At 41.8% G+C, this 25,747-nt stretch overlaps 1 protein-coding gene across 15 annotated transcripts in view; it reads right to left on the reverse strand.

Annotated features, from left to right (window-relative positions):
- Positions 1–532: 532 nt before the first annotated feature.
- picalma (phosphatidylinositol binding clathrin assembly protein a) overlaps positions 533–25,747 on the reverse strand; it is a 40,073-nt gene continuing 14,858 nt past the window's right edge. For 2 of the 15 annotated variants that reach the window (XM_035625139.2, XM_035625148.2), the window contains 22 exons: positions 24,789–24,931; positions 24,041–24,116; positions 23,819–23,921; positions 22,347–22,440; positions 22,093–22,204; positions 21,189–21,295; positions 21,035–21,076; positions 20,207–20,292; positions 19,771–19,894; positions 18,105–18,238; positions 16,760–16,845; positions 13,478–13,630; positions 13,042–13,125; positions 12,506–12,580; positions 11,234–11,344; positions 9,040–9,168; positions 8,816–8,846; positions 8,632–8,731; positions 4,709–4,768; positions 3,623–3,724; positions 2,875–2,978; positions 533–1,859 (listed from right to left, as the gene is read on the reverse strand). In XM_035625139.2, coding sequence (XP_035481032.1) covers positions 2,886–2,978; positions 3,623–3,724; positions 4,709–4,768; positions 8,632–8,731; positions 8,816–8,846; positions 9,040–9,168; positions 11,234–11,344; positions 12,506–12,580; positions 13,042–13,125; positions 13,478–13,630; positions 16,760–16,845; positions 18,105–18,238; positions 19,771–19,894; positions 20,207–20,292; positions 21,035–21,076; positions 21,189–21,295; positions 22,093–22,204; positions 22,347–22,440; positions 23,819–23,921; positions 24,041–24,116; positions 24,789–24,931 — 2,045 coding nt within the window. In that variant the 3' untranslated portion in view covers positions 533–1,859; positions 2,875–2,885. The remainder of the gene's footprint in view (positions 1,860–2,874; positions 2,979–3,622; positions 3,725–4,708; positions 4,769–8,631; positions 8,732–8,815; positions 8,847–9,039; positions 9,169–11,233; positions 11,345–12,505; positions 12,581–13,041; positions 13,126–13,477; positions 13,631–16,759; positions 16,846–18,104; positions 18,239–19,770; positions 19,895–20,206; positions 20,293–21,034; positions 21,077–21,188; positions 21,296–22,092; positions 22,205–22,346; positions 22,441–23,818; positions 23,922–24,040; positions 24,117–24,788; positions 24,932–25,747) is intronic. The other 13 variants (XM_035625142.2, XM_035625140.2, XM_035625147.2 and 10 more) reach the window with 13 other exon arrangements.

Consider the following 25,747-nt stretch of genomic DNA (forward strand, 5'->3'; position numbering starts at 1 on the left):
TGATCCATGGACACAACTAGGAGGCAAATACACTTCATCACGATCTGTCCCAACATACTGTCGTCCATCACCAACAAGACCTCCGGGACGTCCAGTGAGTCAGAGGAGTTCCCTCCAACCACCTGCCGGAGCCTGGGGGACGTGCACTGTCTGACCGAGTCTTACTACATCCACCAATGACGTTGTGTTTTCACCCGTTTGTTTGTTCATAGTCAGGATAACGCAAAAACTACTGAATGCATTTCCACAAAACCGGACACAGACCCCAATAACTTTTGGCTCGGATCTGGATAAAAGGGCATTTTCAGGATTTCTTTTTAATCACTTTCTCTAACATTAAAATGTTTATTGACATTTTCACCAATTTCCCAGGGAAGGGATGTTGATGAAAATAATATGTTGTCGCACGCAACCATATCAAAATCGAGTGGATTTTAAATGCGGTTCTTTTCAGCCCTTTGAGACGGTATATGCTCTCTACTGAGTTTCATTTTAGTAAATACAGATACTTGATAAATAAATAGAGGCAAAGTGTGGAAGCTTGCACTTTATTTGAGGAGGGGGAAAAAAATTCAAACAAAAATATATAATTTGCGTGGAAGATGCAACAGATATGCTCAGTTAATGGATTAGGGGCCCCTGTCATGTTCGGGCCATCTCTCATACCTACACCCCCCCTCGCTGTATCAGCAGGATCAGTTTTATATACACAAAGCACCGATCAACAGTGCTCTATTCTCCTGCACCCCCCACCCCCATATGCCCCACAGTGCCCTTAACACCCTGGTGCTCGCCTATGAAAAAAAAAATGACCAAAGCATGAAAGGGACCCTGCAGATTGAGGTTGGAGCAGGGGATTTGCCGAGAGCTTTGTTAGATGGAAGAATACACGCCTCAGTCACACAATGTAGTGCTTCTGCTGACGTGAAAAGTGTTCCCGCGCTGAATTCATAGAAAGTCACAGATTTGACGGCGTTAATGAATTCTTGCGTTAAAAACACATCCTCAGCGTGACCCCCACCCCCACACAACCGTACAAGTCATCATGCGAGTACAGACAATATCCAGTGCCCCTGCAGCAAAACGTGTCATCTCTTTAAACTTTATATTACCTTTTTTTGTTGTTGTTGTTGTTTTTTAAAAATCATCTCAATCACACAAAAAACAATTCTACAATCAGTCATACCTATGTATAAACCTGAAGCGCTTCCGCGTGAGGGAAGTCAGTGACTAGTTACGTTTTGTTTTAATAATGTCATCCTCTCTATAGGTTATCATAAATAAATACAATACAATACACAAGGAATGTCTACTGCAAACAATACATGAAAAAAGAAAGAATAGAAAACAAAAATGTGTGGTATTAACTGGATTCTGCGATTGATGTTTTGATTTTGAGGAAGATTGAAGAAGGTGATCGTGACTGATGCTTGCCAGCCTCACCCGGAAAAAGAGGTACGGGGGGAAAAAAGTACAAGACAACTCAAAAGTGGTGTGTGTGTGTGTGTCTGTGTACATGTGTGAAAACCAACCCTCTTAGTTCTGTTTTTTAGTCTCCATGTTCACAAACAGTGATGATAAAAATCTCTCCGGTCAGGTGTTTTATTTCTCTCGTGGGGGGCGACCCCCCGTCCACGCGGATTCTATCCCCCTCCTGCTGCTGTGATGTAGACATGACGAGATGAGCATGATGGCTTGACGTGGCCGGAGCCGCCAAAAGTCCTTCTGGGGCCTTTCGTCCTCAGAGAGGTGAGTTTATAAGAAACAAACTGCAGCTTCGCTCATACAGTCGACTTTGTTGTGAAACTTCTTCAGATGGGAAAGACCCCCCACTCCTCCTCAGGTTACATAAACTGCATCTGGGAATAAATAAGATAAAAAACAACAGTGTTAACTTTTTTTGGGGGGGGGGGGGGGGGGCACAGAAAAACAGTTGCAGGCTGAACAAGTCCTGTATCTGGACGTCTAATCTAGGGCTGCAACTAACAGTTCTTTTCATAATCGATTAATCTTTCCATTACATTCGATTAATCAATTAGTTGTTTGGTCCATATAATGTTATTAGGTGGTGAAAAATGTGTTTCCCAAATCCAAAGATGATGTTTATTTTTGTCCACACACCAAAGATATTCAGTTTACTGTCACAGAATAGCAAATAAACCAGAACATATTCACATTTAAGAAGCTGAAATCAGAGAATTTAGCCTTTTTTGAAAATAATAAACTATTTGAACCAAATCGATTATCAAAATAGTTGGCGATTCATTTAGTAATCGATTACTGATCGATTAATTGATTAACTGTTGCAGCTCTATTCTAATCCCTCCCCACTTTCCCTCTATGCATAAAATACATCAGCACAAATCCTCCAACGAGGCAAACACAGATGGAGAGTGAAGATTGCATTGCAAAATAAGAGCTGAAGTTCTATTCACAAGAGACTTTTTATCCCATGTCATTTCTGTGACTCCTCTCTGTCCGCCTGCTGGAGCATTATAGATTGTTTGTGATCTCATCTGATGAATCAAATCAACACGTCAATGTTTCTGTTCCAGGAAATTAATCGGACATTCTGTTTTTGTCCTGTTGCAATGGCGTGTTTTAAATACCTAACTTTTAAATGTCCTGGAAATGGCAAAAGGGTAATCCTCAAACTCTTGCACTAGTCCTGAGCAAATAGAGCTTCAGTCTCTTGCGGAACAAAGAAACCAACTGAATCACTCCTTGCACCAGGAGACAAGACGTGCGAGCAAAGCGGCAAGCTGGAAGTCCAGTGTGGCAGCGTCACGCCGGAGAGTGATGTGTCTGGTTCACAGCCAGCGTCTGCTCAGACAAGGCAGAATCAAACATGCGGACACACAATACGAGCTGTACCTAATGATGTCCTATAAAAAATTCTGCAGACAGAGCTGTGCAAAGGGATCCTTCCCCGGTGCTGGGAGGGGGCTGAGACTGGAGGGGCTAGAGGTAGTGGGGGACTGAGTCACAGAGGAGAACAGAGGAGAAGATGAGCTACATGTTTGATCCGGAAATGATGCTTCCGCATCCTGCATTGTGTCAAAACAGCATCACAACAAGAGTCACTATTGATTTATTGATCCAAAATGATGATGTCTCTTCAACGGCACAAAGTATGAGAGGACTTTGTCAATAAAACGTTTTGTTTTCCTCGCCAGGTGTAAAAAAAACAAACAACTGTTGTTTGCTCAGATTTGTTATGGTCAAACAGTAAATGTACATAAACACTGCCTTTCAGATTTCGTAGGATAATCAGTCTACAAGTAACTCAGTTGGAAAAAATGTGTTCATTCCTTCTCTGGGCTGTAAATGTCGTGAATTTTTCAGACTAAGATTTAAACAAATTCCGTCTCAGAAAAAGGACCCGCTACATGAACTAGCTACACGATCCTTCGTTCAAAGCACAACGGTTCAAATTTCAAATGATCTAATGATTTTCGATTCTTATCAAACTCCCTAAAACCTCTGTGCTTATCCAGGGCAGAACAAGTGGACGTGGAACCCATCGTGCATTACAGAAGAACTGAAGACAGAAGTCAGTCTGGTTCTGACGGGCTGGGTCACTAAGTCAAGGTGTGGGACAGTAGATGAAGACACCAGTTACCTGTGCACCTGGGTTGGGTCCAAAGGGGTTGGCCGGCTGCATCACAGGCTGGGAGTATATCATAGTGGGCTGCGTCATCATCATGGAGCCCATGTGAGGAGGCTGAAGGGAAAGAAGAACTGTCAGAGCAGACAATGGATAACAAACAAAAAAACCACAGACACCTCCCAAAATAAGGGTGGAAACAGCAGTATGCTCGTCCCAATCTCTAAAGAATGGAAATTTCTATTTGTGGAATGGTCTTGACAAAACGATTAAACAAAGTATAATGCAATTTTAAAAAATGTACTAAAGATATATTTTAAGCAAGAAGTGAGGAAGGTCGTAAATTAGTATTTTTGTTTTAATTTAAATTGTCTGTTTAGTTTATCTTATTGGATTGTGCACTTGATTTCGGTAAAGACTGGGGGTAAGACATGACAGGGACTCTTCCTATCCCTTTTTTCGAACGTGTCTAGTGTGCTAAGTGCTGCCTTTTGCTTCACAGCTATATGGAGGATGAGAATATGAGTAATCCCTTTTTGTATGCTTGCAAAGTCTGTGCCTGTGTAGGGGTCGACCGATTTCGCTCTTTCAGGGCCGATACCCATGCTGATTATTACTAATGTAAGAGGCCGATAACCGATATTTGTCTACAGTAAAAAAAAGTGTCAAAATGCGTCAAAATTTAGAATAACACAAACTCTTTGTTGAAATGCCTTAAAGCTTATGTTTAAATCACAGAACCTTTCAACATGACCTAAACACACAAAGTGCAGGGAGCTATCAGCAGCATTATTATGAAGTTGAACAAACAAACATGGATGGTGACATTGCTAAAGTTCAGAGAGTCGTGACAGCAGCTGCATCAGAGCCAAAGTAGCGCATTTTAAAATGAAATGATCTTATCTGCAGATTGACATAAAAAATGGCCGATACCGATAATCATAAAAAATTTGAATATCGGCTCTGATAATCGGCCCGGCCGGGAATGCACAACGTCAATGAATGTACTCACAACTACAGAAAGACCACCGTATGAGTGTGTGTGTGTGTTTGTGTGTGTGTGAGAGAAAGAGACAGGAAGTGCAGTCCCAGCTGACTTACCATTGCATATGCCATCATGCCTGTCGGTGTGGTTGCAGGGAAGGCCATGACAGATGGAGCCTGAGGTGACACACACAAAAAGTTGATTCGTTCAGAATCAGGACACACTCATTTACCCCCACCCCCCTCACATTTCATTACATAAATGACATTGAACAAATGAGAAAAAAGGTCACATGACGACGCTGAGCTTGTCCGGTCCTGCTGAGGGAGGGATGCTGTTCTTTGGATTGAGGTTGACAAAGTTGATGTTGTCTGCTCATAGCTACTCTGAAGTTTTCCCTAGATTTTTCTACACCACAAAAGGGCAAACCTTAAAGGTGACATGTTATGCAAAGTTTACCAGGAGGCGGGGCTAAAAGAAATCCCTAATGTTGCAGGAAACAATCCAAGACCTTTGCCCATGATATTTAAGATGATCTCATAACTTGTAATAATATCCAGCCTATTATTTAATCATCATCATCCAGACATGATACACATTATTCAAGTGGAAAAGGGTTGAAAGTTTGCAAAAATAAGTTTTATCAAATAACCAACATAAATAAATAAATCGGAGCAGTATCCACTTTTCAAACAGCCCAGCGACAGACAGAAGTAGAGGAACGTGAAAAGCAGAGTGTGTTGTGTCCTGGAGGGAGAAGTTGGTTCCTGGCAGGTGCACGGCTCCTTGTGGAAAGAGATTAGAGAGAGAAGTCTTTTGCTGAGCAGCCCCTATTTGTGATAACAGCCCCTGCAGTGATAACAAACCCAGATCTGTCTAACGCCCAGCCCTCTCGGGAAGGATACGTTTCATTAACTATTCAGATGTTGGCGGAGGGAGGCACAAGTGAGTCAGACGTGACTCCGGTTGCCAAAATTGCCACTTTCATCACAGACGGTGCTTGTTTCCTCGCACAGAGAGCGCTCCTTCAGAATTCCTCCTCACTCACAGTGTTTGGTTTGTTTCAGGGACATCTCACTCAGCGTCACTCAGACACCCGATCACGACATGACAGGGCAGCTTTGCATTTTGTTCGGGATTATCCTTTAATGAGTGATTATGTTGTGTTCATCATCAACTGGTTCTAGGAGAACACTGTAGCTTTTGATCATCAACCCACATTTGGTCACATCATCAATAACTCGTGTTTGTGAATCGTAAGAGGCTGAGATGTATTATTGTCAGCAGCTCTTTCTGAACATTTTCCAAAAGTTAGACAACTAGTTAAATATTTATTTAAAAAATAAATGAGCCGACAGAATGAGAGGTTATCAATATGATTCAGGAAGCTCATTTTTTGAGCCTTCTCTCTGCTCCTTTAAGGAGAGACTTCATTCAGACCAACTTATCCAAACCACACACTAGATCAGTTACTTTCTCCTTCTCTGTCTGTCTACTCATTCTCCTTTGGAATTAAAATACTTCACGTACATTTTTCGCACGACAAACCAGAAACTTCATGATCGTTTGAAAATGTGGCAAACTATGACTACATCCTATGAGCTCAAGAAAGTTGTTTGGGTGACCATTGTGGTGCGACTGAGGTGCGATCTTGGGTACGGTCAAATTGTCAAATTTCGTCAGGAAGTTTCCTAAATCTTGAAATCAACTGTAAGTATTTCATCAGCAGCCATGATAAGAGCTGTGTGGATTCTCTAAATGCTTAGGAAAGGTGCTTCAATGTTTTTTTTCTATCGCCTTTAGCATAGGGTACACTGGACTTTCTTATGTGAAAGGAAAGGACAAATAGACGCCCCACATATTTAACGTGACGAGCCATGCACGAACGTAAATGATTAAATCCGAAGTAGAAGAAGAGTATGAATATGACCCAGAAGGGACGCACATCATCATGTAAGTTACTGTTGCATATGAAGCATTTACATTTTATACCAGACTGAAAAATGCTGGATGGAGTTGCTGTGTTTGTTGTAGTTCATCTTCGGAAATGTCTATTTTCACCACAGCAGACACACATCAATAACATCCGCCATTGCATAATGACGTAGTATAATGTAAGAGCACTCGGATTCTCTGAGCAGCGCTGTCGCCTTTTCCTAAGTCTTATGACTTCTCCTTTACACCTTTCCTTGACCTCATGCCGTTTTCCATTGAGGTCAAGGAATAGTTGATAGGAAAAGACGATAGGAAGGACAATCGGAATCCACCCCTTGTCTATTTACAACAATCTGAGGAGGAAGGTGACAGAGTTCAGTGCTTAAGAAAAATACCATGATAGCTTAAGACTTTGTTGTCCTCTCTGATAAATGATCCTGCAAAGAATATACACAGAGATGCGAATCAAGTTACTGAATGGAGTTTGGAATCCCTGGTCTCTCTTTCTTCTCCCTCTCTTTCTCCCCTCCCCTCTCTCCCCAATTTCCCTCATGTCATCCCAACTTGGGGCAGATGTCTACCTGCAGTCGCCAAGTGCTGCTCATTGTGAGAACTGTTGGGTTTCTCTGTAATATTGTGGGAACTCTATCTCACTGTGTAAAGTGCCTTGAGATAATAATGTATGTTGTGATTTGGCGCTATAAAATTAAAATTGAATTGACATAGAATCAGTAGTTACAGTATGTTTTGGTGGTTTGTTACTGACTGCATCATTGAATGATCAAAGTTTAATTTCTCTGACTGGCATCTTCTCTAAAAGGTGCTACACACCATGGCAACGCTCGGAATTGTTGGCCATCTGTACTCTGTTAGCTGCTTTCCTGAATCGGTGTCGGAGTCAGTTGATGAAGGAGATCCCTTTTATTGACTGATTTAGCAAACCAGAGCACGAGAGGAGAAACGTAAAAAGAAAGAACGCAAATGAGGAGAATCCAGAGGGCACACATCCACAAGACTATAGAGGTTGGCTCCCAGCCAGTTCATCTTCATCTCTCTATCATTCTTGGTCGACATGACTGTTTGGAACAAAGACGTGGAGGATCACCTGATCAACATGAGGACGCCTCCGTACGACGACACAGTAAACTAACAATTCAGGACAAGATGGAGGTCATCCAGGACTCAACACCTTCTCCTCGCAAGTCAGCAAGAAGAGAATTGTCAGGGAAGCTTGACTGGTCATTTATTGGCAGACAGACAACAGATTATCCGTTAAATAAATAACAAATAACCCAAAACTGTGATTAAATTCCAAGTTACAAACAAGACTGAATAGATTATCCACAAAGGAACTGGTAGGTGACGAATGGGCCCAAAAAAACCCTGGGATTTCGGCAGTGAAGAAATATTCGCTGATTTTTACAAAACGTTTATTGCTTTACAATCGCTTACTGACCCTTTAAAGGTATCTAATTAGCCTTATATTCAGGTTCATACTTTTTATTTGGGTTAACACTTGAAAAGGTTTACATGCATTCCTGCAGCTCCTCTTTTCACCCTCTGTCTAAAACATCTGGATTTATTTTAGCCCCGCCTCCCGGTAAACCCCAGTCTGCTCTGTTTGGCCAGCTGGCCCAGTCTGTTGTGATTGGTCAACCACTTTCAGTATGTGTAGGAAATGTCACGCCCCTTCAACAGAAAAGTGAAGACTCTCAGATTGCAGGTGGGGTTACTCCAAAAGAGTCCAACTGTGATATCACAGTGGTTGTCACAGTTGTTCAGAGCTAAGCTGTAGGGTTTAGCCAGCTCACAAAAAAAACGACATGGTGGTCTTTTTTCATAGTTTGTGGTCACTGAAAAAGTAATTTTTGCATAATATGTCACCTTTAACTCCTTCATTCAAACGGATGGTAATTGAGTCATCCGACTTTCTGTCCAGCCTTAACTGAAGCTCCCATACTCTTAGAGCGGGTTTATGGGATGGTGGAGGAGAACTGCTACTGAAGAAGGCAGCTCGAGAAAATCATTCAAATCAACAACTGATGTGGTGTTGACTGGTTGGGGGGATAAGACCGGACAGGCGCAGACAGGTGATAAGACCTACCATGGTTGCAGGGTTCCAGGTGGTGGAGGGAGCCGTCTTGGGTTGCCAGTTGCTTCCACCTGTCAGCCTCTTCTCCCCAGGCTGACTCCAGTGAAGATCACTACAGAGATGGAGTTAAAGTGTTGGTCATGTTTAGTATGCGGTGTCAGGGACGTGGAGTTGAATATTACTTGAGTGCACTCACTTCTTCGCTGTGCCGTTGCCAATTCCCAGATCTAAAGAGGACATGAGGAAAGTCATGAATGCACAGCCACGAAAACAAAACACTCAATGTATAACATTTTTACGGGGTTAACTTCCATTTTATAATTCTGTAAATTATAATGTTGTCCTTTATCTTTTGGTACAAATGTCAAATAATCTGCTTGTAGTAAAATTTGTTCAATTTATCAAATTTTGGGAACTTACTGCCGACAAGATTGGCCAGTGAGGAATCCAGGTCAGTGGACACAAGTTTGTTGGACTGTTGGCCGTTTGGGGTCATGCACTGATTGGGTGAAGATGCCACTGTGGGTTTGAGGATGCCACCTAAAACATCTTAATCAAAAGGGGGCCGGACAAAGGGAAGGAAGGGAGGGGTACGAGGTAGGGGAGCCCAGAACAGGTAAAGACACAATACAACAGACAATAACACAGCAACACAGAGACAAACACACGACAGTACATAACACACACACAGACACATACAGAGAGAGGGTGTTGAGCAAGGATGAGGCAATAAGCAGGGCTCAGAGAAAAAAAAAAGAACACATCGAACCAAGACTGTGTGAGAGGAATGTGTTGAGTCAACTCACCCAGTCATGCATATGCCATGCAAAAAGCCACGACCCAAGGAAATGTGTTTAACCCCAGGACGAGGGAATAGAGGAAAAAAAAAAAGAAAAGTGAGCAGCCTAGAAACCAGTGAGGATGTAAGAGATCCACGGTGGTCAATGTAGCATTCAGAAACATCAGTGACATCTTGCCAAATTAATAATGATACACTGGTATAGATACACAAATTAGGGCAAAGCGTTAAATAGCTGTTAACCTCAATCACACAGATTAATATCTCATATCAGTTATACAACTGTTCTCTCTCTTCTCTCCCCCTCTTTCTACTCACATCTCCTCCATTTTTCTCCTCTCATCCAAACCCGTCGTGACAGATGTTCTGCCCACAACTGAGTCCGGTTCTGCTCAAAATTTCTTCTACCCATTTCCCCCATTTCTTTCCTCTCACCCCAACCAGACGCGACAGATGTTCCGCCCACAACTGAGACAAGTTCTGCTCGAGGTTTTTTTTCTCCACGGTCGCCAAGTGGTAACTGTTGGGTTTCTCTGTAACGTTGTGAGGTCTCAACCTCACTATGCAAAGTGCCTTGAGATAATGTATGTTGTGATTTGGCACGATAAAAATTGAATTGAATTGAATATCTCTAAAACCTCAAATATCTAACATCTGCGACAGCTTCAGTACAAGTTCGAAGATGGCCGCTGTCCTGGTTACTACTGAGCACTCATATAATAATGTAGTGTTGACTTCTGATACATCAGTAGACAATAAATAAATCAAATTATTTAAACAGCCACAAAAAACTCATGATAAAAAGTCAATGAGCAGAGCAGCGTGTGTTGAGAAAGGCACCAAAAGGAAATGTATATCACTCACGCTAATATTCTGATTCATGCTAGAAAACATTCCGATGAGACAGCACGAGCACATGACAGATGAGTAGATATTCAAAGATAAGGAATACTTGATGCTTCACCTCTCAGCCAAGAGGCTTCTTCCGGTCAGAACTGGAGAAGCCTCTTGGATGAAGGTGAAACGTCTTCAAGAAACTACAACCGAGTCCAGTTGCTCATGATTCAACAGCCTTGTGAAGAACTATGACCTGGATGAAGGAGAATCTCGAGACACCTAAAAAGAGCCACTGGCAGCAAAATAGCTAATGACTAGGATGGACGTGATTCGTCGATTCATCGAGTAGTCCTTGTTTCAAATGATGTGTGCACGCAACACTCCTTGCTTCTGCGCTTGACCCGAGACACAAACACCATTGATTTTTGGAGAGCAGCTTCGCCTCACCATCCGTCACACACCAACCGAGAGAAGTTGTCTGACCTACACGAAGCACCTATCGACAGCTGTCACCTCTGTTCTAGCGGAGCACGTCTTCTCTGCAGCGGGACTAATCGTAAACAGGATGCGTTCTCGCCTTTCTCCTGAACACGTTGAGATTTGTGTTTTCCTGAGCAAGAATTGAATTCATTTTAGGTTTTCAGGAAAACAGTGTTTCCAAATTTTATTTGTAGTACTCAATTGGCCCTCATGGAATTGATGTGATCCCTTGATCTTGGAATTTACTACTCGTCCCTACCATCCCTACTAATGACCTCTCAGAAAGATCAGTCTTGACATGTTGAGGAAAGCCACTTACACAAAACTGATGAGGCATGAATGTTTGATTTGGGATATGGTCAGAACATCCATAATCCAGATAATACACAGACTAACAAACATCTCAAAGTCCAACACTTTTATTTCTGTAGCCTCAAAACAAGCCAATGAATCTGTCTTCAAAATATGTGGAGAGAAGGTGCATGTAGGAGTACTTACCAGTAGAATCAGGGATGTTGCCGTTAGTGTTGTTGCCAAATACTGATTCAAAGTCGACGTTAAGGCCTCGAGAGTTCTGTTGCTGCTGTGGTGTTGGGGAGGCTGTAAACCCTGGTGAGGCCGAAAGAGAAAAAATTCCGTTAGATACCGACACCACAGTGTTTTTTTTTCATCCCTGCAATACCACAGGCAGGTGGAACGAACAAACCAAATTTATGTATAGACTCTAATAAATCTCTTGCTTCTCAGCAAAAATAAAAACACAATTGTCTAAATACAATTCTACAATGAAGTGGTATATTTGGGGTATAAAGAACTCAGCATTCACTTTTTTTTTATATAGATGTTCACTTGCCCTACAAGATAAGAGTAGCAGTTTTAAACTTGCTAGTTGCTAGCATAAAACAACCATGCTGACAAGTGCTGCAGAGTCAAGTCGATCAGTTGCTAAATACGTCTGCTTGTTTGCAATGATCACAGGTTCAGGTGAAAGTAAATATCATTAGTTAGGGGCAACAACCAGTGGCCTGGCTCAGCAAAGGCCACAGTTTGCTCCCTGTGTTGGCACATCCATGCCACCATAGCTTCACTTCTATACGCACAGGTCAAATTGCACAAAGCAACACAACTGTGTTCCACAGATAGAAAATCACTAAAGTTTAACTTATTGGATTGTGCTGCTGGCACCATTTCTTTAGGATACAAAAAACGTTTTATTAAGTTTGGCTGCATGGTATAGTGAGGTTACTGTAAGCAGATCAGTGACATCTATTGATGCAAGGTTCAATGTATCATTTGTTAATGATAAGTGAGTCTACGAAACATTTGGATTCTGAGATACTTAACAATCAGTCGAAGAAAATTCTCAGTGATTTAATGATTCGTCTTCTCTTTCCAGAAAAGATGCCAAACATGGTCTTGGTTTCGGACTGTTGGTAAGACAATTGTGAAATCTCAAATTGTGGTATTTTTCACTATTTTCGGAAATTTAATGTTAAAAATGTGGATATAAATAATCTCCAGATTAATCTACAATAAAATTAATCATTTTTGCAGCCCTACCGAGCACACGACCAAAATATGGAATTTGCCATGTTTTTGATCACTCACACATTGATCAAAATCCACTACGATGTAAAGACCTTAATGGCCCCGGGAACATTTCCCCAAATTAATCATTCAACTCAAAACTTCAAAAGAAAGCTTCATCAGGTGTGCTAGATTTTTGTCACTGGATACTTGGAATGCCACGATCAACCTGGGTGAACCTACCTCTGAATAGACCAGCTACAGCAGGGGGCTCAGAATGGAACAGGGTGGTGTAAGGGCTTGGCCCACAGAAGGAGTCTGACACACAGAAACAACAGCAGGCGGGCACAGAACCAGACCGAGAGAGAAGAGGGAGGAAGAGGGGAGAAGATTATGTAGATATGAGACCAGAAAAAAAAACAGCAGTGAAAGGGCAGCAAGGAAGCCAAGAAAACTGTGGGAAAGGAAAAACAAAGGTCAGGATTTGCGGGACAAAAGCAGAGGAAGCCGACACTCATCATGGGGCTAGACTAAATACAGGCCAAATTAAGTGCAGAGGACAACTAGTGGCTAACCATGAAACAATGCAAGAGCAGACCCTTAGACTGGTAGGAAGCAGGGAGGGAGAGGGTTGGCGTGTTCAGGACGAGCGCTCTGATTTTAACTGTGAGACTCCGAGTCCATGCAGTTCCACTCGTCACAATTCACAAGCGTTACACAACACTACCAGGACTCACACGTCAGCCATCTAGCAGCCAGACAGTTGTCCACCATAGTACCTGTGATAAATGTCTCTATCTGTGCACCGGTATCAAGGTCAGAAGTCAGGGAGGAGCTGGAGTCAAAAAAGGGAGTGTAATGATCTGGAGAAAAACAAAAATGGCTGCTGATAAAGATGGACATTCATGCAACAAAGAATGTTGGCCTTTTAAAACACAAACAGAGAGACAGGAAGTATATAAGAGTTTGAACAGTCTAAATTAAACAATGTTAAGAGACAAATGAGATCAACATGAGGAAGCAAATATTTGGTTCTTCTGACCAAATGACCTGAAACCACTTCAGGTATTTCCCATCCATGTTTTTCCCAACTGCTCTGAAACTTCACACTACAAATGCATTTCAACTCACAATCAGTAAATCGTCACACAAAATGAAGTCTAGACTGTAAAAAAAAAAAGGAAAAAAAGGAGAGATGCAGCAAAACAATCCCACCGAACACTTCATCGCTAGGTGTCCGAGGGGACGGACCGCCAGCGTCTGAGGACACTGTGGACGGGTGGACAGCATCGACAACAGGTCGTGTCATGAAAGGGTTTGAGTTTGGAGTGGATTCTTCCACAGCTTCTGCAGCATAGGTGAAAGGATCTGAGTGGGCAGAGTGGGAAAAAGGAGGGCAAGAAAAAAAAAGACAGAACAGAGAGAATACGATGGAGAGGAGAGTGAGAAAAGTTTAAAAAGACAAAAAAAAGTACACGCAAGATGACATGGGGGACGATGCCAGCGGTGCAGGTGTTAGAGGTACGAGGTGAAGGGGCTGAATCGTGAACTCGGCTGCACTGCTCTTATTCACCCGGTCCTCGGGTCTGATGATCAGCGTTATCAAGCATTCCGCAGGTTAAAGTCTGTCATTATCAGAAGGGTCAGGGTCCAGCTGACATTTTTGTTTGTGTTTCAAATGTGTGTCAACTTGTGGAAGCTTGCATAACCTGCTTATTTGACAAAATACCATAAATGCAAACATGAACCAGACATCCATGCCTGGATGAATGAAAGTACAATCTGCATTAACTGTGATTTTGAAAAAGCTTTCACAAATACAATAAATAAAAGTTACATGAAAAAAAATGAGCATGGACTGAGAAAATGGTTAACGGACTGTATTCATATAGAGCTTTTCTAGTCTTATCGACCACCCAAAAAGTCATCCATTCACTCACATCATCCATCATACTTCACTTTTTGTATCACACATCATTCATACACTGGTGGCAGTCGTCAGGGCTAAGTTATGCCGAATTCTTAGCCCGATTTTCAGCAAGCCGACAAATCCTTGAGTTGCAGCAAATCGGAGGAAAATCAGCGCCAAATCGGGGCTCGCAAATCGGCACTCGACGGCTGTGTGAACTAGCAAAGACGCGATCAAAGAGACTTATCGAGGCCTCACCTCGACGTCTGTCACATATCTAGCAAGCTTAATATCTGGACAAGTCAGGGAACTCATCTCATGCAGCGCGAGCTGTGATATGACAGGCAGTGAGTGTGTCAACCTGGTAACCCCGGGGAGGAACTCTAGCACAACAACACTTTCACCCATATTCTCTTTTCCTTTGCCGTGTTTCTGAACAAATCATCACGCAGACTATACAGGGCTTTTTTCTGTCTTGTTGTGTTTTTACTGCAACAGATGATGAGCGTAACCTTGAGCTGGATTTATTGCGGAACCACAAATTAACGCCTCAAGTTGTTTCTCTCTGTCCACACAACAGAGAGAGCATCCGCTCAAACTACTTCCTGTTTCTGACCTTTCAACCCTTCTTTTTGACGTCCATCGTGAATGTGACAAACTTTACTTTGGAGACATTTCTCCTGGTGAAGGATCATGTAGTGTGTGACCCTCGTCTCAGATGAGTCATCTCAGATGAGTCAGGTAGTGTGAACAGCACAACGATTACAAGACAGTACGTTGTGTAATATGAACGGTACAGAGATCTTACGACTTTGTGTAGTGTGCCCGAGGCATTAGGGGTGAGTGTCTTGACCATGGACACTTCAGCACATGGACTGGAGGAGCCGGGGATCAAGCCATCGTTTTTAGTGGACAACTCACTCTCTGTCCTGAGCCACAGCTGCCCGTGGCCCATGGCACGTGGCCCGAGCTGAAAGTAGATGGTCTTGTCAGCTCACTAATATCTTAAATTACAGACAAACACTGCTGTTATGTGTGTCAACTACGTTATTTACTAACCCTTTGATATGAGAGTCAAGTGTAAAGTACACAACATTATAAAGAGATACGAGATAAGCTAGGCACTGTGGGTTGGTCCGCAAGTCAGGGCACTGGACTCTGGCATTTTCACACTTTCTTCTATCTGTCCCACCACACTCCTGTACACGACTCTCTGACTGTTGATGAACAGTGACACTGAGGCATGACATTTAAGGTAAAATCTGAGATAGTAAATGGAAGTGTGTTGGTCACAGCTCACTTATTAAGTCTGAACACACTGGGGAGTGTCTCTCTTGCCAGGCCGCTGAGGGTACGGCAGCGGCAAACCGCAACAAATCACACTGCCCTTGGTTTCCATCACCGTCTCTACTTCCATCACAGTTTTGTGCTTCGGTCATTTTAAGACAAGACACTTATCTGACTTTTACAACCTGTCACACTGCTGCCCCTGCATTGCTCTGTGTACTGTCACACAGCATAAAAATAATTAAATAGTGCATTGCAATCAATCGATAAAAAAACTGTTGCATCAACTCATCAACTTTTAGGGGAGAGCCCTACACTGTGCAAATCCATATTATACTCTAATCTTTTTCTCTTCTCCATGCCATTTACAAATCAGTTCCACATAAAAAAACATGTGCATGATCCATCATGTACTTAAAGGTGCAAGGCAAGTTTCTTTTTATAGCACATTTCAACAACAAGTCAAGTGCAAGTGCTTTACATAAAACATCAAAAGCAGTGCAGTAATATGATACACTAGCATTATGTTGTACATACACTTTGATATCCTTGAATTAAAGGGGCAGTAAGCGATTTTGGAGAAAAATTGTTTGTTGTTGAGTTTTTGACTGCAGTGGTCGGGGCTCAAACCCGCAGTATGGAATACGGACTTGTTAACCACGAGGCCAAAACCCCTGAGTCGAAGATTCTGTCGCTAGCATTCTGACATGCAAATGTAGACATATCGCTGTTACCCAGCAGCTGGCTGGTTTCACAAGCAGGGTGTTGTCATCACCACTGACTTTTTTTGTGTGTACTAGTGTCCTAATGAATACCTCCCCTCATTCCAGGACGTTTGCACCTCTCCCTGAACAACGCTGTCTGGCTCCAGCTTTCTACTTATCATATTAAAAGGAATACACGCATCTCTTCTGAGCACTCATTCCAGAACATTATCACCTGTCCCTAGACAATGCAACAACCATCCCCTAGAACATTCCAGAGCATCATGAAATGAGATCTTAACAGGGCCATATGCTCTTGTCCAGCTTGTCCATCTCGCCAATTCTCCAGACGCTCCCCGCGCGACAAGTTACAAAAAATGTGAGGTGCGCGACCTCGCACAGTTCTAACGCACTGGACAAGTGAAATGACGTCAACCCCGCTGTGTGGACTGACTGACGTTTGAAGCATAAATCCAGCTTAAGGTTTCGGAACTTGACAATAAATAGTAACCACAAACAATCAACATGCTTGGTATTGTGTACATGTGCTCGTAACAGGGTCGACTCAAGTGTTGCCAAGAAGCGTAGAGCTCTGACCTCCCCATGAGTTGGTGGTGGAGAGAGGCACCGGCTGCTGGAAAGCTGGCTGTAGATCCAGAAGGTCACTGGCTGCCTTGGATGAGCTAGAGGGAAGAGCAGGACAACAAGGGTAAAGATGTATGGAAGCATATCTGTCTCACCAGACTTTGAAATTTAAAAGGCATTGAATTTCTACTACTGAATTTTTCAGTAAGGTGCAGTCTGAGCAGGTGGGTTTTCACTAAGGTGCAGTCTGAGCAGGTGGGTTTTCAGTCAGCGACGGAAGCATCGAAGGGATTCTGTATCTGAATATTTTTGGCCTCTGAATTCAATGCTTTAAACTTTCAGTTACTGATTTTCACTTTAGTTTTCAATGTTCACAAATTCGTGATCAAAAAAAAGTCAAGTAAAAAAATATTTGGGATCTGAATTTGGCCTCTCGAATCAGAGGCAAAGAATTCAGATACATAATTACAATTTCAAATGTCAAAGTCTGGTGAGACAGATTAATTTCACATCTCAGTTCTGAGAAAAAAACAATGCAATTGTCCTCAGCGTCAAAGGGAAATCTTAAAATACCGTGTTTACATGTTGTGCTGCCCCTAGTTGCAACATCAGTACATGCTACGGCTACATTCTACCCAGTTTCTATTAAGGAAATCTCAACAAGCTAAGAACCTGTGAAACCAGTTTTAATGTTTAGTAATAGGGCTGGGCGATAAAACGATAACGATATGTATCGCGATAGACACGGAATCAATATCAATAGCAAATGCGTTCAATAGAACGTTTCGATAATTTTTTATCGTTGGAAGAATCCGGAGCAAAGAGTCTAGCTACGCCGGCCGCTAGATACGCCGGCACTCGTCCTCTGGTACCTAGCAACGTATGGAGTGACACGCCTAATAGCCAATCATGTAACAGTATCAGTTTGGTTGCGCCATCTCGTTGGCAGTTTGTGTTTCTTAGGTCATAAAAATTATCAATAAATATTGTGATACAGTTTTCAGCCATATCACCCAGCCCTATTCTGTAACAACCCTCTGATGCATTAAATAATCCTTTCAGCTCAAAAATCCCCCAAAAGACATCAGCTGACACAAAACACAAAAGGAATTTGAACAGTTTTTCCCCCAAACTTTAATTTATTTTTTATTAAAAAATGTTTTTATAATTATTTGCTTGTTTAATAAACTGTATAGTAAAAAACTACAAAGGTCGAAGATGTAATGGACTGAAAGATGTTTGATCTTTGTAATATGTGTTCATCTCCATTGAGATGTACAATCATAAATATGCTGTGACATCACTTGAACCTTGCGTCACTAAGATAAGTGACTGGGTAGCAGTGATGTGGCCTCACCTGTTGGTGGAGCTGGGGGTGGAGAAGAGGTCGATTGCGGGGGTTGAATTGATGGTTCCACCCATTGTGGAGACAGGGGAGTCGTCCATGGTTGCTATGGCAGGATTCTTGTGGAGCTCTTTCACACGCTGATCCTAAAACCATTAGGAGGCTTGTGTTAGCTGCCAGTTTGTAAACCTGTTCCAAACCAGCCAGGGTGGCAGAATTTTAGATCTTTTAAAAGTTGTTTGTAAGAATTTTGCTTTAATCTGGCAGCTCACAGAAGAGACACGGGGCATAATGGGAGATCACACAGTGATATAACACTACTCAGTCTGTGACAATCAAAAAATCCTACTGACACAAATGGCAGGAGTACAATAACTCCAAGGTAGCCGCTAAGGCTAAGTTTACAGGCTGCCATGATGTTGCTCCTCTGATTTGTAGTTGCCAGCCAAAGTACTATTAGAAAATTGATTGACATCCTTTTCAGAGGTAACATCTTTTCTCAACATTAAAAAAAAATGTGCCACAGCCTGTCACAACAGAAACAAAGAAACTATACTTAAATATGGCAAACATGACGAAGACTGAATATTATCACACAGGATGAGAGCATTGTTGCTGATTGGGGAAAAATCCCAGAAAATACTTCCTGTACAGACTTCCCCAAAGCCAGTATATGGAGGTCCAAGACTATGTTTTCAAATGTTCTTATTTATTCATGAATTCATTCATTATTGTTTGTCCTACTTATTGTTTTTGCAAATCTGTTAGAATATATTTTTAATTCGTAAATTATTTTATAATCCCTACTTCTATTGCCCATTAAAATATCTAATCATGAATTCATTTGTAATTTAGACTTTACATTTAGAGTAATATTTTTCCTCCTCTTGGTGGATGGCTGCTCCATCTCCCCATCCCAGGAAGTCCGCAGCCTGGGTGTCATCCTGGACTCCACCCTCTCATTCCAGTCACACATCAAATTCATCACCAAATCTGCATTCTATCACCTGAAGAACATCTCCAGACTCCAGCATTCACTATCTGACTCTGTGGCAGAGACACTCATTCATGCCTTCATTTCATCCCACTTGGATTACTGCAATGGTGTCCTTTTCGGGGTGACCAGCAAAACCCTGGACAGGCTCCAGCATGTACAGGCTCCAGCATGTACAGAACTCTGCTGCCAGGGTCCTCACGCAGAATCTGCGGTCCACAGACAAGGGTCTTCTCTCCATCCCCCACTCCAGGCTGCGGACTTTTGGAGACAGAGACTTCTGTGTTGCAGCCCCTACCCTCTGGAACTCCATCCCCTCAGAAATCCGAAATGCCCCCTCTCTGGGCATCTTCAAAAAACTCCTCAAAACCAATCTGTTCACCAAGGCCCACAATCCCCTATGACTTTTGTTTGTTTGTGCATTTATGTTTTTTGTGATTTGTTAAGCGACCTTAGGTCCCTTGAAAGGCGCTTAATAAAACAACGTTATTATTATTCTTATTATGATTATTATTATTAATATGTTAATTTGTAGACACATTTAGTAATGTATATATATATTTTTTTTACAATTAGTTATTAATTGATGAAATTCTTTATTACTATTTCAGTGACATTCGTGGTCATCCATAGACTTTAATTAAGGTGAATAGATAGGAATGTAGGTGAGTGAAGAAAATGTACTTTTAGTGCTTTTAGGCGACTCTGCTCTTCCTCCAGGGCTGCCTGTTTTTCCCTCTCGTCCACTCTGGTGAAAGAGATGCCGGTGTTGGCCAGGGAGGAGACCGCGCTGGAGAGGGTGCTGGCCCTGAATCGGAGACAGACACAGGAAACATCGAAGCCTTAAAATATGTTACACTGTGACACCTGGACATGGGTACGCTTGCTGTCTAACCTCAATATGTCAAAGTTAACTCATTTATACTGTGTTATGAACTCCGACACATTCAAACACAAGTGCACCTTTTTTTTTTTTTACCATTTTCAATGCTGAAAGAAATAAACAACACTAACTTGAAATCACTCAAATACTTCCCAATTTTCTGAAGCAAAAACGAGCCTCTGCTCTGGCCCAGATGGCAGGGAGCCGTTCAAGTGAACAGAGATGAAGCACACCTACCTGCTGGCTGCTGTTGAGTCTTTGACTTTCTTTCCCTCTAAAGAGGCCAAGTGCTGTTCCAGGGCATCCAGCAGGCTGCTGGGGGCCTAGCATGAATGTCAATGACAAACATAAGTTTTTAAAAGCTGAGAAAAACCTAATACAACATGCCTTCTAAAAAACAACAACCCCAAACACTGAAGCATGCCACGTTATTGCCAAGAGTCCACAAACAGAGCTACTCTCAAATACAGAGACAGAGAGAGAAAAGGTCCAGATACTTACACAAACTGTGAACTGAAAATGGAGAGATAGAGGGAAGGGAAAATACAGAAAATAAAGGTGGCAACAGTCAAGATATCAATAGCAAACCTTTAAACAGAAAGCTAACTTCATTCTGGTTGATCGACTACAGTTACAAAGTTCTAATAAATACATAGTTAACAGAGCCTCTAATAAACACATCCCACACTGCAACTCTTGATTCACACCTTTATTTGCTGTATGACGTGCAAGGTCAGAAGTGAGTGTGAGCAGCAAGGTGTGTGGGAAGGGGCTCATGCAACGTCGAGCACGGCACTTTGTATTAACACTTGTTCGGGCTGAAGCTGCTGGACACATTTGTGAGTCGTTTCATGACAAATTCAAAATAAGCGTAATATATACACATGAAACAAAAATAATGATATTATATAAAAATTGCTACATGAAATAATTGCCCAAAATTTGGCCATTCTCTGCGTTTTGGTCAAGAACAGCCAGCAAACGGTGATGGGTGTCAGGTTAATGTATGATATTAAAAGTCATAGATGCCAAATGGTAACCTTTCAATATTGCTTTCAGGCTTACCTGAGAAAGATCTGGGATGTCTCCTCGATCAATCCCCACTTGCTGCAGGAATAAAACAAAAACCATCAGATTTTAGATGAGAAAAAACAAAACACTGCAAAACCATCTAAATGAGTGCAGGCCCCTGATTGGCTGATCTGACATCCTGACTTACCTCTGCAACCTTGAGGAACTCTGAGATTCTTGTCATTCGTGTCAGGAATTTTTTGTAGATGTCAAGTCCGTCTTTGCACTGGACTTTCTTCATGTCAAAGTATTTCTCTGTTAAAATAAGAGGATAAGTGCAAAACAGATTATGAAAAAAATGATCACAAGTTTCTTTTAACCTTGACGTTAAGTTAACAAAACAATGTAGTTTTGGGTACAGTTTTTCCAAAGGTATCAAAATTGTCAGCCTTAGTAGACACTGATACTGTACTTATTGAAAAAGTGCATACTTTAAGTCCTGTTTTGAAATCTTGGGACTCAGGACAAGTTTATATGAGAAAAATGAGAACAAATCAATTAATCCTACCAGTATGTTCCCAGTCATGTGATCATGAACGCTGGGGACTAGAGAACAACTAGAGCTTAAATTCAGCTGTTTCACAGAAAATATTTTTTATCTCAAAGAAGGTGAAAATGAAAAGGACCTGCCCTGTAAAAGCTGAGTTATTTATGCTCATCATGCTATAATATGAGAAAGAAAATCTTGCTGCATTTGAATTATAGACCAGGGTCAGAAAACAATTTTAGGTCTGTAGGAACACGGTTTGTGACAGCCGATAATAAAGAGGTCTACAGTCCCGGGAAACCGTCCTTTTTCCAAACTCTTCCACACTTACATCAACTGTGTATGAATGCTAGTGATCATTATTGAAACAAATCTTTGCTTTCAAGGATGACTGCTAAATATTAAATAATTGCATTGACATCTGAAGTCAGTCATTCAGTCTTTCACCACTGGTCATTTGGCCCTCATAATCTGTAGTGACCCCTTCACTTATAATGCACAGGAAATGGCGACAGTAACAACATTAAATCTGCAAGGCCAAGACAAGACGAAAGCTTGTTTTTACCCAGGAGGTTGATTATGCCCTCGTTGTAGGCTGCAAACAGTCGGATTGCATCTTTGAACAGAAGCATGAAGGCGGCATTGATCACACCATTTGTCAGTTCGTTGGCATTGACCTGGAAGAGATCAGAATCAGTTTTAGGTTAGTGAGCGATGACCATTTTGAATAAGCCACCGGGTCACAAGAATGAAAATTTGCATATAATTTCTGGAACAAGTGTCAGCAAACGACCAATTCAGTCAACACTGAGCACTCACATTGAAGTCGAGTAACACATCCATCTGATTTTGGATGATAGGGATGGTCTTGAGGAGTTTTTCTGTGTTCATGGTTCTCATCAATCCATCAGACCTGCGGAAAGAAAAAAAATGCTTAGGAAATCCAATATAATAGACTCCTGGGATATCTTTGGGCCTGCAGACACAGGTGCAGGGCTCCAGACTGCCACCAAATGGTAGCATTACGCTGGTACTCGCTCCATTAAAAAAATGAATATCTGTTGGTTGTAGTGAATGAAGGTGCAGTTTTCTGTAACTACACTGTCATGTATTAAGAGTCATTGCGGTATCCATGTTCTCCAGATCGCTGCAGAAACGTCCCTGCGATCTGTACAATTCCTCTGAAAAGCATATCATGTGCCAAATTAAGATTGTCCACTGTATAAGATTTTCAGATTGCCCACCCCTATGCTGAAAAATCATAATTTTACTTATTCAGCAGGCATTGAGGGTCAAAGGTGTGTGAACATTGACTGCCTTTTTTAAATGAAAACCTATGGGAAGCGACCGCATGGCGGAAAGATTGGTGGCTCTAAAAAGGTAGTTGGGGGAAATTTAATATCAGGTCAGAAGACATTCATCCCTGCTAACTGAAACCGTTGATCTTTTTTTCCACATTCAATTAAAGTGTGACAGTGTGAAATTAAAAATAAAACAACACATTGTAATTTCTGTAAGTTGTCCATTCATTACCAAAGCATTTATCAGTACTACAGTTAAAATGGGCGAAAAAGGGAATAATTGCGTTGCAGCCCTGAGGTGGAATCTCTAGTCTTGACTGTCATGATCAGATGATTTTCAACAGCTGGACATTTTGATTTCAAAGTAACTAAATCAACACATATGCATGTTTTAATGATTACATCTTGGCTTTAAAATGGCACAAAAACAGGAACTCTTTTCATTCTCCTAATGGAGCTGCAGAAGTTAAACGCAGCATATTTATGAGAAGCTTACGCAACTGTTAACATAACATAAATTTCAGGAACCACAATAATAAAGGCGCCGTAAGCGATTTTGGAGAAAGATTGTTTATATCTTTGTTGTCGTTGCTTTGACTGCGCAGGCCGGGGCTAAAACCTGCAGCCTCGGGATACGTGAGACGCGCTAACCACGAGGCCAAAACCTCTGAGTCGTAGCATCTGTCGCTAGCAAGTCTCGGGGAGTGATGTTGACAAATTGTACACAGTTTTCTGTGGTGCTGTCCACACCATTTTTCGTTTTCATTTTACAGAGCCAGGGCTACCCCGCAAAACAGATTATTTTTGGGGGGTGCGCGCACAGAACCGACAGGAAATATTCGCTGAATTTTACAAAAAGTGTATTGGATTAAAATCGCTTACTGCCCCTTTAAGGTTGGCTCAGGTACACGTCAACACTAAAACCACCATCAGTTACAGTGGAAGCTAAAAAGGGAAAATAAATAAAAAGTGAAAATAAAACCTCCTTACCCTCTTTTCACTTTAGTGAAGTCAAAAGCGACTTGTCTGTAGGACACGGCCTTCTCATTCAGGTAGCGGCTATACCTCCTTATGAACGTTGACATATCATAGCCTACATTACAAACAGAGGAAGTGAGGGGGGTGAAGATAATTGTCATGGCAATGTCATGAATATTGGTTGAGTATCTGGAGGCTTATTCCTGCACAATGCCCACGGCATTGGTTATATACCTTGTAAGCCACTTTTGTCCAAAAAATTGCTGAGGTTGAAGAGTGTATTCCTTGAAGCCAGATACTGAATAAATCTCTGCAACAAAAACAAAGTATGAGGAACTCTGTATGTTTGCACAAGTGGTGTTTACCGCAAATGAACCAGCTAACTGTTGTGCAATGGACAGCTTCTCTTCTTGAATGTACCATTCAATGCAGTAGTTCCCAAAGAAGGGGTTGGGAACCCCAGGTGGGGGAATCGCATTGATTTCCAGAAATCAAAAAATAGAAAAATTATTAGGATTAGCATAATTTTTACAAAGGATTTTTTAAAAATATTTAATAATTGAATTGTTTTTAAATTGTTTCAAATTGAGACTCTCAACCTTTTTTCTTCTTTGTCCCAACATGACCCCTGAGGTTAATATGATAAACAACAGTATCAGTCTACAGCACCACAGGACACAATGCAACATGTGCATGTTGGTCAGTTTTTTAGCTCAATTCAATATGTATGATTTAACTACGTCAGAAGATAATGGGGGGAACAAGTCTATGGCTCTGGTTATTTTACGGGGTGGGAGTCTAAAAGGTTTGGGAACTTATGCTTTAGTGCATTACAATGAAATTATAACAAGTTATCTCATTCCCCTACACAACATACTACATGCTGTCAGAGTGAAACCTTTATCAGATCTCTTTATTATTTTACTGTGCATCTCCATCCAGCTCAGCACAGGTGGAGAACAGTTGCTGATGAAGTCCTGACCTCATTGCCGTAGACCATCAGATGGTGTGTTGCTGTGAGGGACTTGAAGACAACCACCCAGCTGGTGTTGGTGGTCCTCTCAAACAGCGTGTCAGCCAGCTGAGGGATGTTCACATTCATCTCGTTTGTGCACTGAATCAAGTCTGAGGGAGGAGAAAGAGAGAGAAGGAAGGATGTGGTGGGTGATGGATCGATAAAGCCATTGTGGCAGTGAGACAATCAATGCACAGCATCTCAGAGGAAGCACACGGGTTTGCTGTTCAGTGAAAGCAGAGATTTTCAACCCTCTAGCATTCCCATTTTCTGTTATCTGTTCCTTTTTGAAGCATCAAGCTTGTCACAATCGATTTAATACTTGGAGGGCAGTGGAATGCTGGTGAGCAGAGTTCAGGTAAATAGACTTTCGGGACAAACAGTTCTAGGAAGCTCCAATACTGGAATGTGACAATCTTGCTGGATTGGATGTTTTCGTCATCTTGACCCCTGATCAGGTGCTTGATACCTAAACAAAATAACAACTCAAATTCAACAGTTCAAAGTAGGGAGAATTCCACTTAAAGGGCAACTTCACTGATTTCAAAGTTGATTCCTACATGTATATGAATTGCCATTAACTTCCCTCTGAGACGGCTCTTGTTAAGGTCTTTGAATGACATCCACTTAAACACAGACAATGGCAAAGTTTCAGTCTTCGTTTTACTGGATCTCAGTGCTGCATTTGACACAGTTGATCACAGCATATTACTAGACCGACAGGATAAATGGGTGGGATTATCTGGAACAGTATTAAACTGGTTTGAATCCTATTAGAAAGACAGGGACTACTTTGTGTGCATAGGTAACAACACAGTTCTCTATGGCTCCATTCTGGGGACTCTTATATTCAACATCTACATGCTCCCACTGGCTCCCAAAATATGTTAACACAATTACGCAGACGATCCAATTTTATAAAACAA

This window comes from Scophthalmus maximus, chromosome 2 (genome assembly GCF_022379125.1).
Source record: "Scophthalmus maximus strain ysfricsl-2021 chromosome 2, ASM2237912v1, whole genome shotgun sequence".
In the NCBI taxonomy this organism is placed as follows: Eukaryota; Metazoa; Chordata; class Actinopteri; order Pleuronectiformes; family Scophthalmidae; genus Scophthalmus; species Scophthalmus maximus.